At 45.9% G+C, this 17,068-nt stretch overlaps 1 protein-coding gene across 3 annotated transcripts in view; it reads right to left on the reverse strand.

Moving 5' to 3' along the window:
- Pdpk1 (3-phosphoinositide dependent protein kinase 1) overlaps positions 1 to 5,895 on the reverse strand; it is an 87,304-nt gene extending 81,409 nt beyond the window's left edge. For 2 of the 3 annotated variants that reach the window (XM_023711427.1, XM_004627848.2), the window contains exon 1: positions 5,744 to 5,895. Coding sequence is in view for 1 of the 3 variants with exons in the window: in XM_004627848.2 (XP_004627905.1) it covers positions 5,744 to 5,767 (24 nt within the window). In the remaining 2 variants the exon portion in view is untranslated. Of the gene's footprint in view, positions 1 to 2,685; positions 2,753 to 5,743 lie in introns of all 3 variants that reach the window. The other variant, XM_023711428.1, reaches the window with a different exon arrangement.
- Positions 5,896 to 17,068: the final 11,173 nt, after the last annotated feature.

Genomic DNA, 17,068 nt, shown 5'->3' on the forward strand with positions numbered 1-17,068 from the left:
AAAAAAAAAAAAAATCGAACAAACAAGATTTAATAATGAGCCACATGTGGTGGCACACGCCAGCAATCACAGTCTCGGGAGGTTGAGGCAGGAGTTCAAGGCTAGCATGAATATACAGAGTGAGATCCTGTCTCAAAAATAAATAAAATAGGATAAAATAAGATAAAATAAAAGGAGATTTAACAATAAATTCAGTGTAAATGTCATACCTTTAGCTGGGTGAATTATGACCAAAGACCTGCTGAGACACTCACCAGCTCTCTGCAGTGGGCAGATCTGCCACAGCCCTACAGGTGTGCAAAAACACAAACCTCCAGAACCAAAGTCCTTGGCATCCAGACACTGAAACTGTGTCTTTACATACTCTGATTCCCAGCAGGCTGCAAACTGATTTGAAACATAGACTGTGCTGGTCTCACTATGGAAGCTGGCATAGAGGGCACGCATCCAGTTTGTGGAATGAAGAAAGTCACCATGCCATCCAAGAACCAGAAACTCACTTTCATCAGGTCCCTCAGTAAAAACCTAGGTGGAAACTGCATGCTCACACTCAGAAGTGGGCTGTGAAATTTGCCCTTGTCCACTCTTCATATAAATAATCTGCAGTAGTAGCAGCGTACCTTTTGTGGGCCTCTATGTAACGCAACTACTGAAACATAACCCTGACTCAGGTGCTCTGATAAGGGATTTGAAGCTCAGAAGAGTCAATCTTTTATAAGGAAGTGAGTTTCTCTTTCAACACATTCAAAACAATTTGGAATTTCTTGCAATAAAAATTCAATTTAAGTATTAGGAAAACTTTCTGGACTACAATGGAAACAGACTATGCAACTATATAAATACAACCAAGCTCAGGCACCAAAGCAGACTACAGCAGCCATCAAAAATCAAACAGGAGATTGGAATGGTATATACATACTTGTAAGCTGGGAGGCTGAGATAGGAAGACCACAAACTTCAGCACAGCCTGGGCAACTCAGGGGCTTTTCAAGACCCATCTCAAAATTTTCTTAAAAAACTTTTTTAGCTGGGCATGGTGGCTCAAGCCTGTAATCCCAGCACTCAGGGGGCTGATACAGAAGGATCTCTGTGAGTTGAAGACCAGCCTAGGCTGCAAAGTGAGCTCAAGGCCAGCCTGAACTGCATAGGAGACCCTGTCTCAAAAAGGAAAAAAAAAAAAAAAAAAAAAATTTAATTTTACTAAGTCCCAAACTGAATACAATTACTACTTATCACAAACAAATAAAAAATAAAAGCCAGGTATCATGGCAAACACCTGTAATTGCAGCACCCAGAAGGCTGAGGCAGAATGCTCATCACAAGTTTAAGATGAGCCTGGGCTATATAGTGAGTTCAAGGCTAGCCCGAACTATTATATAACAAGACCTTGTTTCAAAAAGTCAAAATAACAAAAACTCAAAGTCGAATAGGCTAGAAATATAGTTCAGTGCAAAGATTCTGAGTTCATCATTGCAACGAATCAATCAAACAAAATCCCAAACAGGCCTTTCTCTTCTCAGAACGAAAACATTCCCCATGACTCTGAGAAAATGCACCCTGCCTATGATACAGCAGCTATAGAATGAATGCACAATCTATTTGCAACATTAAATATTTTTTAACATTAAATATTTTTAAAGGATCTGAATAAGAGTGTGATGCAGTCACAGGACAATGCCTCACAGAGAAGACCTAAGAAGTACACCTCTAAAGCTTACAATTTCCACAACAGTACTTCCTCCCCGTTACACTGCCCTTTGAATATGCCTTCAAAACAACTGTGCTGTGCACCCGTTGCCACCTGTCATCTCAAGGGCAGACCTGGAGCACACCCATGTGGCCTTGGTGTTGCACCTGCTGAGAGTCACTTCTATACCCAGTGTTCCTCAGTAACAATTTGTTCTCCTCACAGAGCTAAAAAACCCCACGGGATTTGGTCCAAGACCATTCCAGGGAAGGTGTCTGTCCTTGAGAAGGTGAAAGTGCAAGCTGAGGCCACTCTCCTTCAAATACATCTCAAGAGGGGAGCAGCTTGCCTCTGTTTTCTGCAGTGTTTCCAAACTAATAACCAGAGTTAATCAGCTGCCCCAGAGCATCCCAACCCAGCCTCAGGTGACTCTGATGATGAGAACATGCACAGAAAAGGGTCTGTTCTCTGAAACCTTGCTGAAGGCAGTCTAGAGGCGGGAACCTGACTCAAGGAGCTACCCACATCTCTTTCAGGCCTCACATCTCTATAGACTGCTGCTGTGAACCTTCCTATTAAAATGCACGGTAAGCCAGGGATATAGCTCAGTGGCACAGCACCTGACTGGCAAGCACAAGGTCATGAGTTCAAGTCCCTGTACTAAATAAATAAATGCATGTTAATACAACAGAATAGGCTGGGTGTGGCATGGTTGTACCAGCACTCAGAGAGGCTGAGGCAGGAGGATCTTTGTGAGTTTGAGACCAGCATGGGCTACAAAGTGAGCTCAAGGCTGGCCTGAAATGCATAGCAAGACCCTGTGGGGGAAAAAAAAAAAAAACAGAGTAACTATGTATGGTAGCACATGCCTATAATTCTAGCACTCAGGAGACAAGAGACAGGAGCACTGCCACAACTTTGAGGCTAGTCTGAATTATGGAGCAAAAAATAAAAACACCAACCAAACAAAAAGAACAGCTGAGCATGGTGGTACACACCTATAATCCCAGCACTTCACAGGACTGAGCCAGAAGGATCACCAGGGCAACGTAGCAAGACTCCCATCTAAAAAGAAAAAATAAAAAGGGCTGGGGATGTAGCTCATGGGGGAGTGGGGACAAGCCCTTATTTCCATCTCTTATTCGATAAAGACCTCACCTTGCCAGTTTAGTAAATGCCACCAGGGAATCACTGGACACAGAAATGCACCATGCCAGACAGGCCACATAAGGGAGAGCTACCAAAGAGTGTGACAATTGAAGGCCATTTCTTTCAATACTGTCTGTCTCCTCCATCATCTTCCCCAAGGATGCAGCACCCTTGCAAATGATTGAGCATAACAAAGCAGGAAGCTGCTCGGCCCAATCCAATTTTCCCTTTAACTAAACCACTGCACGTTTCAGGATAGTTTCAGGCCTCACCCAGGCAAAGCATCAGTCCTCAGTGAGAACCAGAGCTTTCCAAACAGCTGCTTTTCACACCACATGGCTAAAACAGGACCCAGGGGTCAAAGAGTGCAGTCATCTGCCAAAACAAAGTGTGCTATCCTTCCAGATGAAGATATTTCTCCTGCTCCAACACAGCATGGTCAAGACACTCAGGCTCAACTCCTGCAAAGATACTCGAGGCAATGGCACCAAAGACTGCCTTATCCCAACTGCTAGGCCGAGATGCCCAGCAGATCCTCTTTTGAGGGAGCTTCACCGAAGGGATAGGATGACAGGGTCTTTGCCAGGTTAACTCATTTTTTCCAGATTACACTCTTACTCAACCTCTTTCACCTCAGTTTATCCACCTGCAAAATGGGAGTAATATCTAAATCACAAGATAATATGAATGAATTATATACCAAAGTATCTGCCTTCGGGGCCCAGGAGGTGGCTCAGTGGAATAAGTGCTTCCCTGGCAAGCGTAATGGCCTAAGTTCAATCCCCGGTTCCGAAAAAAAAAAAAAAAAAGAATAACCTCAAGTGTTCCAGCTCTGTTTTTTCAGCTAGCACCTCCAAATCATTCCTAACTCTTCTCCTTCCCACAAGCCAGCTCCAAAGGTTCCCAAACTACATATTCAGGTACAGCCATAACAATAACCATACTTCTCTGATACCAAAGTATCTGCCTTCAAGTAAGGGCTTGGTAAATGAGACTTATATCCTCTGGCTCATTAGTGGTACCCTAGGCTAGGCCTTTTTCCACCTTCCCGGTGTGTACTGCTCCCCGTTGCCTATTACAAGTATAAAGGCTCAAGCAAAAACTGGGACAAGGGCCTTCTCAAACAGCTCATGTGTGCCAACTTAAAGTCCAGCTACAAATCCACTTCAATCATGCACTATCAGACTTCAGGTAAAAACCAAATAATGGGAGTATGTTTACCATTACTGACAAAAATATGGCACATTTTCACACATGTCATGTAGGGGAAGCTAGGTGGAAGTCTAGCCTCTACTCTAACTCTTTTCTGCTTGCTAGATTCCTGTGTTGTTATATTTAAAAATGCCACCTGATGTAAATCAAATTGCAAAAAGTCAAATTTCCATCATTTGAAAGTGCCAAGGCCATGAAGAAAGTGTGCTCTTTTTGCTCTTTACCGAAACCATCAAATACACACCTTGCACTGCAGCAGTAATACTATGTGAAAGTTCACATAAACTTCCTGATAGCTGTGAGTGGTGGTGCACACCTCTAATCCCTGAAGGCAGGCAGAGGCAGGAGGATAGTCAAAGCTAGCCTGAACTACACAGCAAGACCCCATCTCAAGAAAAAAAAAAAAAAAAAATCATGACTTGCTCTGCCGGTACTGAGTTTGATAGCTACCCAATGTATTTTTTCACATGCCCTAAAATATAGCCATAAGTTCTGTTAAGAGTCAGACACATTCCTTTTGCTTCTCACCATTTCTCTCAACTCAACAGGTCCTCCTCCTTTTACACTTTAGATAATCACTCATTTCTACAATACTAGGTTGTAACCTAAGTCCATAGATGAGCTGCAGAAGACTCAAGAGCCTCCTGAAGTAATTACAAAACTCTTTGCAGCTGTGCACACTTCTCAAAAAAGAACCTGTCCTATACCTTCTGTCAGATTCCCAAAGGACTGAAGGCTTTCCAAAAACATTAAGAAGCCCTACAACAAAGCTGCATTCTGGAAGATAAGTAGCTAAGTAAGTTTTGGGGGCATTTAATGAGATTTTATTGTTGTTGTTTAATTGTTGCTATTGATTTCGGTTTACTCTAATGCTGGGGACTAGACCCAAGGCATACCCCCAGCCCGAGAGGATTCGTCTTTTGAGCCAATTTTGCTAGCGATGTGACATTATCGCCCACTTCACACGATATGCTTGGTTCCAAGAATTAACAAAGGGATGATATAAAAACATTAAAGATACTTTTAGCAACACAAAGAAACAGAAACATTTCATCCAACAAGTGGTTGGGGTTTTTTCCCCAAAAAACCCCTCCTCTCCGTCAAGCTCTCGCTCCCCTCGCTAAGGCCTCAGAGTCCGGCCTCCCGGAGCTTCCCACCTCATCGAGCAGAGTCAACAGCAGGAGGGGCATTCAAACGCCTCGGCAGAGAGAAGAGTACCTAGGATCCCACAGCACCCTAACCAAGAATTCAGAAACCAGGCCGAGAGCATCAGGTGCCTAGCAGAAGATCCCACACCTTCTGCTTCCCGGGACTCCGGTTCAGGTGAAGGCCTGGAGAGGCTTCTCCGCAAACACTATCGCAAGGTAAGCAGAGACTAGCTCCAGACAGAGCTGAGCAGAAAACAAACTTTCCAGGCACTTCCACCCCGCCCGGCTGGGTAACACCTCCCAGCCTCCTCCGCCCTCCGCGCTGTCAGAGCCCCAGCCGCCCGGCGACCGGCACAGCCGGGCCCTGCGCTCCCCGCTGCGGCCGAAAGGCGTCCCCGGCTGGCCCCTACGGCCCAGCCCGCCAGCCCGGCCGCAGGTGAGGCGCCGCCCTGGCCGAGGCACCCAGCCGCCCCTCCTTGCCGGATCGGGGCTGCTGCCGCGCTCGCGAATAACGGACCAGCGCGCACCCCCGCCGTCGCGCGCTCACCAGCTGGCTGGTGGTCCTGGCCATGGGCCCCGCGTCGGCGCGGGCGCCTCCCCCGCAGCGCTGCGCTCCTCGGCGCCTCCTCAGCGTCCTCCTCCCCGCGGCGGAGCCCTAGCAATGGCCGCCCTCATCCTGTGCCCGCCCCGCCGTCCGCCGCCCGCCGCCCCCGGCACCGCCCCGCCCCCGCGCGACGCCGGGTTGGACTTCCGCCGTGCCGCTGCCGCCCTCCACGCCCATTGGCCAAGCCCGCCGTCGTTCGTCACAGGCGCCTCTATTCCGAGTCGCATTTCCGGATTGGGACCCAGCCCTCCCTGGGGAGGAGAATACAGAATAAACCAATCCCGAACTGCCGGGGCGGGGCCGGGCGGGGCGGACCGAGCTGTCATCCTCGGTCCTAGTCGGGGAAACTGAGGCTCGGTTCCCTCCTGCACAAGGTCACGCCCGAGGCAGAGGCGATTGAGTCCGGGCTTGCTCTGCATGCCCGTTGAGGTGCGATAAGACGAGTTCCACGGTCACGTAATCACGGAGATTTGAGTTCATTCATTAGGCGGAAACGCGCCAGCAGTAGCTGTCAACACTTCAGTGGCACTCTTGGAATTTTGTTTTTGCTTGTAAACGTTTTGTAGGTTTTCTTATTCGTTAATGTTAATTAGGACGATTATGATGATGGACTTTTTAAATTTTGGACAGGGTCTCGCGATCCGTTCAGGCTGGCTCGAACTATGTACCTAATTGGCCTCAAACTCACATGGATCCTCCTGATTTAACCTTCCAAGTGCTAGGGTTACAGGCATGTGCCCCCACACCCGCCCGTGATGATGCTTTTAAAAAGTTCAGCCCATCCTTGTTACGTGAAGGTTTATATCATTATTTTCAGGTTTTTGATGGTGGGGATCAAACCCAAGGCCTCACACATGCTAATGCTAAGCATATACTTTATAAGTGAGCTACACCTGACCCCCGCATACTTTTAAATGATTTTTTTATTTCCAAAAGTAATGGTTCTTTTAAATAAAAATTTTGTTGAATTAAGAAGTGCTACAGTAACATGTACTTGTAGTCTCAATTTGAGAGGCTGCCTCTCAAATGCCTTGAGCTCAAAAGAACAGTCTGAGCAACACAGCAAGATCCCATCTCAAAAAATTTGTGCATAAACTAACTGATAATCTTATATGAACTAAATAAATTGCTCAATGGCAATAACAGACACACCCATTCAGAACTTACTCTGAGATTTTCATTCCTAATCTTATTTAGCATTGGTGGTTCAGTGGTAGAATTCTCACTTGCCTAATGTCAATTACTCTAAACAAGCAGCTCTGATGTTGCTGTCCCACTTTAGAGATGAGGATACTGAAGCAAGCAGGATCAGTTCTACCTCTCACAAAAGCTTATGAAATTCCAGGACTGAGATTCAGACATCCATGTACCAAGACCCAGCCTCTTCACTGCCCAGATTTCAGTCCATTGTACATTTAGAAACTTTAGAAAACAACAAAGGCTGGGTGTGGTTCCACACACCTGTAAAACCCAGTACTTTTATAAGCCTCTTCTCTCCCCCGCCCCAAACCAGGGAATGAACTCAGGCCCTTGCGCTTGCCAAGGAAGAGCTTATTCCACTGAGCTATCTCCCTGGCCCAACCCAGTACTTTTAGAAGCTGAAGCTAAAGGGTTGCAAGCTCAAGCCTAGCCTGGGCAACTTAGCCACTTTACTATCTCAAATAAAAATAAAACAGGGCTAGGAATATAGCTCAGTACAAATGTTCTTCTTTCAGACCCCAGTACCACAAGGAAGAAAAGAACATAAAGGTAACCATAATCCCATCCCTGAGATCTCACACTACCCAAACTGTTTCACCATTTCCTTTATTCACTTAATAATGTGTCATTCTGTGCCCTGTATAGTTTTCCTGACATATGATTATCTTCTTCCTCAGTTGTAAGTGCTGCAGACGACTCCACTAGAAGAACATTTCATTTATGGATAGGATTAATGTTTCTAGAACCATGTATTGGTCAATTTCTCCCAGTTTTGTTCTAACTTGTTTTTTGTCCTGCACCAAAATCCAGGCACACTTCCCTTACAATACATTCTGAGCCTGTGGAATTGCTGGGTCAAAACATAATTCATGCTGCCAAATCACCTCACTCTCTCCAGAGAGGGTATTCCAGCTTTACCCTGTTTAGGCTCAAGGTGGACAGCAGCTCCCAATACCAAGATGACATACCTAATAGTACCTGCTTCAACAATCCCTATTGGGTCCGCTTGGACCCCAGAAGGAGCAATCATGATCTCTCCCACTTTTTCTGTGAGAAAAGCAAAGCTTCAGAGAATTCTCTGCTGTGTCTGTCATATAGTTAGTAGATCAAAAAGCATACATCTCAAAACAGGCCTGTCCAACTCTTGGGTCCTGCCCTTAACCAATGACTCAACAACACTCCTGTTGTTACCTCCCAACAACCCTTGTTTTATATTTATTTTGGTTCTGGAAAAGTAAGAAAAACTACCCCTAAGCAGGTGTGGTGGAACACACCTCTAATCCCATCATCTGGGAGGCTAAGGCAAGAAGATTGAAAGTTTGAGCCCCGCCTAACCAATTTAATGAGACCATGACTCAAAATATAAAATGGCTGGGGATGTATACCAATGTGAGGGTCCTGTGTTCAATCTCCCATACCAAGAAAAAAAAAAAGCAAAAGAAAAATCTGTCCTCAGAGATTGATAGGCATTTTATTTGACTTACTTGTTCATTACAACCTTGAGCTGGTGAGATGGCTCAGTGGTCTAAAGCACCTACTCAGAACAAGCTTAGCAAAAGCACAGGGACCGCGGTTCAATCCCCCAGCACCACATGCCAGCCAGCCCCGCCCCCTGGTGGGCTGAGCTGGCCACACACACACACACACACATTACAACCTTGAAAGATACCCAATATTCATTACCATCTAACATGTGCAGCAATTTGCCAACTAATACACTAAACAATGAACACATACATAACAATAGAGATTATGTATCTTTTACATATTGTTCTCAGAAAGTTATTGAAGAATGAGCTCTATCAAATAAGAGAGTAAACCAAAAAAAGAGGATACAAGATCTGGAAACAGGAAGAAGCAAAGACTTCACAGGAGTGCAGTGAAGTCCCCGATTGTGTCTATTCAACCAGAGTTCATTGAGCCCCTCCTCTGTGCCAAGCCCTGCACTGGGCACTGGTGATTTACAGTGCACAAAACAAAAACCTCTATGTGAAATGTCACTATTACTGGTAGTGGGGTGGAGGAGTGAGAAAGCACAATAAATAAACCCTATGGTATATTAGAAGATACTAAATGTTATGGGGAGTGGGATCACAGTAGTGCCCAGGGAGGTGGTACAAGTTTAAATGGATGGTGAGAACACAGGCTAAGGTGGCCGGGGAGATGGCTCAGTAGAATAAGCACTTGCCTGGCAAGGGCCTGAGTTCAATCCCTGGCACCAAAAAAACCCAAAAACAAACAAACAAAAAAACTCCACAGGCTAAGGGGTAGCCACAAGGAGCATCCAGAACCAACTGGGGCAGACTTCCAGAAGATTCCAGAAGAATGCAGAAAAAAATGATAGATTCTTACCACATGGAAAGCTGAATTGAGAAGCTGACAGACAATAGAAACAATAGGAAAACAGCTCTACCAGAAAGGAAGCACATTTACAACCCACACCTCCTTTCATTCATCTCCAGTGCTATTTACATTTATGATCAAATACAGTAATTCAACTTGTAATCAGTATATTTTTTTAAAAAATGTTTTATTTATTTGGTACAGGGTTTCACTACACAGCTCAGATTCAGAGTGATCCTCCTGTCTCAGCCTCCCCAGCTCTGGGATTACAGGGGTGTGCCACCACACCTGGTTTCAGAGGTTAGCTCAGCTCAGTGCAGGGCAGGGCAGGGCTGGCATGGCAGGTGGTACCAAGGATCAAACCTGGGTCCTTGCACTTGCCAGGTAGGCACTTAGACTACTGAGCTATCTCCCCAGCTCAGTAATCAGTATATTCTGCCTGGACCAGAGACAGAGACTTGGGTAGGTGTGAGAACTGAATCCTCACCTCTCAAATAGAAAGATAACAACCACAAATGAAGAGACATAAAGATATTTAGAAAGATGAATATAGAAAACAGGAAAAACATTTGAACCAATAGTAAGCAGGATGTAAGTTCAGAGGAATAAGCCGAGGGATGCTAATTTCCATTATAAGCTTTTTATTTTGGGGGGGAGATACTGGGGATTGAACTCAGGACCTTGTGCTTGCCAGGCAGGCATTCATGCTGCTGAGCTACATCCCTGACCCCCATTATATCCTTTCTAAAATTTACTCATTCTCATATTCTCCCCTCAAGGTCATTGCACTGAGCTATATCCCTAACCCTTTTTGAGACAGGATGTTGATAAATTACCTAGGCTGGCCTTAAACATGTTTGGGTTTTTTTTAATGTGTGTGTGTGTGTGTGTGTGCATGCTCGTGCGCGCACGCACATGTGCATGGTTTTTTGCTTTTTTGTTTTTTGTACCAGGAATCAAAACTCACAACCTCACATTTGCCAGGTAGGTGCTGTGCCACTGAGCTATATCCCCAGCCCTTTTGTTTTGGTTTGTGACAGGATCTCACTATGCAGTTCAGGCTGGCCTTGAACTCACTAGGTAGCCCGGCATCCTAGAACTTGTAGTGATCCTCCTGCCCCAGCCTTCTAAGTGCTAGGATTACATAAAGGCCTACATCATCAGGCCTAGCATGGGCTTTAACTTGTGATCCTCCTTTCTTAAATACTATTTATACTTGTGATCTTCCTGATCACAGGTACCCAGCAACACACCCAGACTATTTGGGCTCTTAAAACACTGATGCAAATAAAAATTAATAAAATGGGGGTGGGCAGGGATGTAGCTCACTGGGCCAGGGATTTAACTCAGTGGTAGAGTGCTTGCCTCTATGCTAGAGATCCTGGGTTCAATCCCTGATACCCCCCCAAAAAAAATAAACCAAAAACAGAATAATGTAGATAAGTATATAACTTAGAATCCAATCTATCTTTATGATGGGGTAAATTCCTCACTACCATTCCCCCACACACACACACATACATACACACCAGATAACCAGGCATGGTGGCACATGCCTTGTAATCCCAGCACTCAGGAGGCTGAAGCAGAAGGATGACTATGAGTTCAAGGCCAGCCTGAACTGGGCTTAGAAGTGAGCTCAAGGCTGGCCTGAACTATATATCAGGACCCTGTTTCAAAAAACAAATAAACAAATGGCATATCTTCCAAAAAATTCTAAGAATCTCTCACTTGTGCGAGAATATGAGTTATTGTACCAACTTGTAGTTCTTGAGTAATTCCCAGAGAAGAAGGGAAGAAGAAACTTGTGGAGAAGGTACAGAGTGTTCAAGGAGCACATGGAGCAGTAGGTGGAGAAGCTTGCCAGTAGTCTCAAGGGAAGGAATGAGGGGAGGGGGGGTGGCTGTTAACCTGAAGAAGGTAACTGAGTTGGCAGCAGAGGGAAAAAGGGGAGGGCATGGGGGAAGGCAATGAAAGTTAGCTCTGTCTTCCAGGGACTTGATGGCAGCCAGCAGGTGACATATAGACCAAGCCTGGCCAGAAAGCTCCTCTTCCTCTGGAGGGGCAAGGCATGCATCTGGCTGCCCATCCCAGGACAACAGACACTGGGAGAGATGTTCTCATATGGTCTGTCACCCAGGCTGGAGGAAGGAGAGGCTCTGTTCCTTTACTTCTCTCACTCCCTTCCCTGCCTAGAGCCTGTTTATGGCTGAAGAATGGCATATATCAGAGGATGCAGTGGCTTGACAAGACACTGTGGGGTGATGGAGGGGAAAGAGGATGCCTAGAACATGGTGGGGTGGGGGACCCCAGGCATGTACAGAGCACTGACTGCACTTGGCATGTGCTGTCTCAACAGGAATCTTTGTGTATTGATGATAGACATATATCACTGCCACCACCTCAGGTATGTAGGAGTTACCAGGGCTCCCAGTGAGGGTATTCTATTTCCACTGCTTTGCAACAAATTGTCCCCAAACAGCAGACACACATTATCTCACAGTTTCTGGGAGTCAGGGATCATGTAGAGGCCAGTTCAAGTGGTCTGGTTTAAGTTCCTTCAGGGTTAAGACATCTCAAGGCTTGAATGTGACTGGAGAAGCCACTTCCAAAGGAAAAAAAGGTTCATTCCCAGGGCAATGGAGTAGGAACTAGCTCTCACCAGAGCAAAAGATTCAAGAGAGAAGAGGTCACACCAAAGCTGGAAGCTATGGTGCCTTTTACAATCTAACGTCAGAAGAGATGAACCATGAACCTCTAGACTATAATGTTGTGAAATCAGACACACTAGTTTAAATATCACACGATCTTCCCTATATGTGAAACCCAGAATATAAATGAAGAGAAAAATAAAGGCTAGGTAACAGGAAGTAGGGAGATCTTTCTCTTTCCTTTTAATTTTTTGAGACAGGGTTTTGCTATGTGATCCCCACATACCAGGAAGTGACATGTGTCTATCATCAGTGCACAAAGGTTCCTGTTTCCCATAGAAGACTGCATACACCTAGTGCAGTCAGTGTTCTGTGCATGCCGGGGTCCTCCACCCCACCCTGTTCTAGTGCAAGTTGGCTTCAAATTCATGGCAATCCTCCTGCCTTAGTCTCTGGAGTGCTGGAGTTACAGGTATGCACCACCATGCCTGGTAGATCTTTTTCAAATAAGAAGGGGAACGAGATGGGGAGAGGAGAAGATCTAAAAAAAGAATCAAAGCAAGATATGGTAGTGCACACCTATAATCCCAGCACTCGGGAAGGGCTACATAATAAGCTCAAGGACAGCCTGAACTATACAGGGAGACTTTGTCTCAAAATTTGGGTTTTTGGTTTTTTGTGGAACCAGGGATTGAACTCAGGCCCTTGCAATTGCCAGGGAAGCGCTTATTCTACTGAGCCATCTCCCCAGCCCCTTGTCTCAAAATTAAAGGGGTGAGAGGATAAAGAAAACTCAAAACAGAATTTTTTCAAATGGAGGGGCAAGGGGCTTGGAGGTTAGCTCAGTTGTTTAAGCACCTGCTGGGGACCCGCCCTTAAGGCAGCCTGAGTCAGGAAAAAAAAAAAAATCCTTCTCAAATAGAGAGAGAATCAAGAGGTGGAGAGAGCAAGGAGGGACAGGAGGAGAAGGAGACAAAAAAGAATTTAAACAATTAAAATGTATTATGTACATATACAAACTCCCTACAACAACAGTAATCACTATGTAGAGCAAACATGTAAAAACTACATGATAAACACATCTTCCGTATCTATCCACAGGAGTGGCATCATGAAGGCTAGCTTCAAGACTGGCTAACATGGCTAGCCAAGATCAAGGCAGGGTTCCCACATGGTAGGGAGCATTTAGACCAAGACAGGAGGAACAAGAACAGAGGGGCAAGCCAAGAAGAGCACTGAATTATTAAGCCAGGAAAGAGCTCACTAGGCAGGAAGGCCTGCTGTTTTGTATTAAAGGCACTCCTGCAGCGTCTAAGTAGGGGCTAGAAAAAGGGTCAAGACCACTTCTGCCCCTTGGTCCTTGGTCACTATGCTCACAGCTCCCAGTATGTATTTGTTCATAGCTGCAGCTGTTTAAATGGATGAGGGATGACAAAGTGACTCCGTGGTTTCCAAACCACGTGGGTGAATTCACATCCCCCTCACAAATGGCACTAAGTGAGAAAGCTGACTGAGAATCAGGAAGCATAAAGTTGTGTGAGATCTCATGCAAGTTTAACTCGCCTTCTTCAAACCTCAACTTCCCCAGTCATACAGTGGGCTGAGTCAAAAATTGGTGAAAATCTCAAACATTGAAAACATCCAATGTTAGTAATAATGTAGAAAACAGGAACCTTCATACACTAATGATAAAAATGCAATATACCAGTTTTTATTTTTTATTTATTGTAATGTATTTGGTACAGGGTCTACAAGGCCTCACTACACAGAACGGACTCATAGCAATTCTATTTTCCAGTTTCCAAAGTGCTGGGATTACAGGCGTGTGCCACCATGCCCAATCTCAATCACCATCTCCGGGAGCCTCAGGGGTGGGACCAGCAGGGCAGGCTGGGGATTGAGCCTACCCACCCACCACTGTGTCTGCTTAAGCAGGCGCTTTAAACCACTGAGCTATCTGCCCAGCAGTTTGTTTGTTTTTAAGTCCTGAGGGGGCACTCTCCCTGGGTCTTGGTAAAAGGTATTCAAGATAGAATAACAGCCTCACCAAAGATGTTCACCACCTCATCACCCTACCTGCTATGTTCTATGGTAGTGATGGCATTCTATTTAAAAATAGAATATCCAAACTGTAATCCAAAATTCATTTATCACAAAGTGCAAACACTACAATTAAACCTGAACTGTGAGATTTTCATTTAGAAAAAACTGTTATCTGATGCTCAGCCTGCAGGGTGACTTGGTTCCTGTGCTAACACAGAGGGTTCCATGTGCTCACTATGGCATGTGTACCATAGGTTCACCACCATGGCTACGGGAAGAGGGAGGTTTACAGTTGCTACTCAGGTGACCTTAAAACAGGGAGTGTAGCCAGGGTTATCCTGGCGCAGGCATGGGAACTATAGCCACAGGGTCACAAAGAACGGAAAGCAAGTGAGGAAGAGGCATGTGGCTGCAGTGATACTACTGGGAGGGAAGAAGCCAGCAGCCTCTAGGAAATAGAACAGACCAGAAAGCGGATTCCCTGCCTTTTCTCTGGGGGGAAACAAAGATCAGTCACCACCTTGATATCAGTCTATTGAAACCCACTTCTGATGTTGATCTCCAGAATCAAAAAGCAATGGATTTTTGCTATTTTAACTTTTGCTTTTCTCTTTTCTGTTTGTTTTCCTTCAGGCTGGCCTTAAACTACTATGTAGCTCAGGCTGGCGTTAAACTCAAAGTGATCTTCCTGCATCAGCCTTCTGAGTGCTGGGGTTAGAGGCATGTGCCACCATGCCCAGTACTTTTTTGTGTTTTATTCTGCAAGAAAGGGTCTCGCTGTATAGTTCACGCTGGCCTCAAACTCACAGTGATCCTCCTGCCTGAGTCTCCCAAGTACTAGGATTACAGGCATGTACCACCACCTTATTATTTTTTAACTTCTGCTATTTTAAACCACCAGGTGTGTGGTGACTTGTTACAGGAGCAACAGGAAATTCACAGAAGGCCTTTCTTGGGTCTTATGGGGTCACATAGGATAAAGAAGCCACAAAGTCAAGAAGACTGACCTAGAATATCTAGGACCCCAGAACTTCCTATCCCTGATCCAGGGCAAGATCGGGGGGGGCGGGGGGGAGTTCCACAATGGAACATCCAACTTCGAGGACTCAGCATCAGCACTTCTCTTTACATGTGACTATCCCCTGCGGCTTCACCCGGGAAGCTCTCCACTTGCTTGCTCCATTTAAAAATTAAGAACTTCATGACATTACCAAAAGAGAAACCTCATGTGGTGAAACAGAACAGGATGCAACTCTGATAGAAGGGGCAGGATCCATCTGTGGGGAGGACAAGGTCCAAAGAGGGTCACGGGGAAGGCCCCTCCACACAACAGAGAAGTCACCAACCCCACTGTACCCCAGGCAAACACAGAGCAAGAAAAGCTCTGGGAGACAGCACTGAGCATGCTGGGTCACACTGGATTCCGTGCCCTTCGGCTGGACTAAAGACTGATGTACACTCCCTTCCTCAGCAGGGGTGTCTCTGGCCCACGACTGCAGTCTTTCCCTGAATCACTGCCCCCCCCCCACAACTCAAGCACATGACTCTGTGGGACAGAGCTAAGAAGCCAAGACCAGGAGTATGGAGGTGGAAGCACCTGACTGGCTCTAGGCTCGAACCAGGGGTATGTAGGTCCCCACCACGCACTGGAGAGGCCACTGCTCATAGGATGGCCACCAGATGGCACTCCTAGGATGTATAGACCATCCACTGTGCCAGAGTACTTTTTCAGGTGCCTGAGCAAAAGGGCGATGTGACAGGGTGCAGATCAGTGTAGATATGTGATTAGTGCCATGGATTTGTACACTGTAGTTAAAATAGAAATCTGGAGCAGTAGCTCCTAGGAAGGATGAGACAGGAGGATCCCAAGTTTGAGGCCTGCTTATTTGGCGAGTTCAAGGACAGCCTGGACTACACAGTGAGACCAGAGACACTGTCTCAGCACCTCCTTAATAGACAATAAAAATTAAGAGGCTAGGAATGGGCAGGTCAGGGTACAGTGGCACAGCCCTGTAAGCCCAGTACTCAGGAGTGTGAGGCAGGAAGATCACTGTGAGTTCAACACTGATCTGGACTCCATAGTGAGTTCAAGAACAGCATAAGACTACATAGCAAGTCCTTGTCTCAAAGTTAATTTAAAATTTAAAAAAAAAAAAAAAACCTTGGAGCCTGGGAGATAGCTCAGTAGAATAAGCACTTGCCTGGCAAGCGCAGGGTCCTGAGTTCAATCCCAGGTACTGCATAAATACATAAATAAATAAGAAACTAAAAGGCTGGGAATGTAGCTCAGTGGTAGAGCTCTTACCTACCATGTGTGAGGCCCCAGGTTCCATCTCCAGCACTACACTCACACTAATGGTTGATTATAAAATGTTCATTGGTTGAGACAGGATCTCACTATGTACCAGACTAGCCTCAAATTCATGGTAATGTGTCTCAGCCTCCCATGTGCTTGGATTAAAGTATATGCTACCACAACCAGCAACATGTTATATTTTAAAAAACAAAGCAACCCACCTGCCCTGCCCCTCACATAAAACCTCAACTCCCACAATAGCTCCAAACCTCTACCCACTCCACCATGCCCCAACCATGCCAACCCCTTTCCATCCACCTGGCTGTCTTCATCTCATCAATATAGGCTCTGAGCCCTGGATTTCTGATAGGGTATCCTATGTAATTCAGCCCCAGGACCAACTGTGCATCCCTACTGACTTCCCGCCTGACAGCTCCTCTGGCGGTATACCCTAAAGGGGATGACAAATAGGACCCCTCTCTGAATTTCTAGCAGGAAGGTGGAGTTAACTCTCATTAAACACTTGGAGTGAGGCCTGCCTGGAATTGGGTACATTTGGCATGAGGCACCTAATACGGGCTGGTCAGCCACATGGAGGAAGCATGAGGCCATGGGGCAGAACCAGGGATCCCCAAGCTGTCTTGGATTGAAAATGTATCCAGAGGTATGTGGGCCAAGAGCTGTTCTCATGTGCCCCTGGGAGTGGCCCCTTCCCCAACAGTTGCCCTTCCATGC

This window comes from Octodon degus, unplaced genomic scaffold (genome assembly GCF_000260255.1).
Source record: "Octodon degus isolate 3935 unplaced genomic scaffold, OctDeg1.0 scaffold00021, whole genome shotgun sequence".
Taxonomy (NCBI): Eukaryota; Metazoa; Chordata; class Mammalia; order Rodentia; family Octodontidae; genus Octodon; species Octodon degus.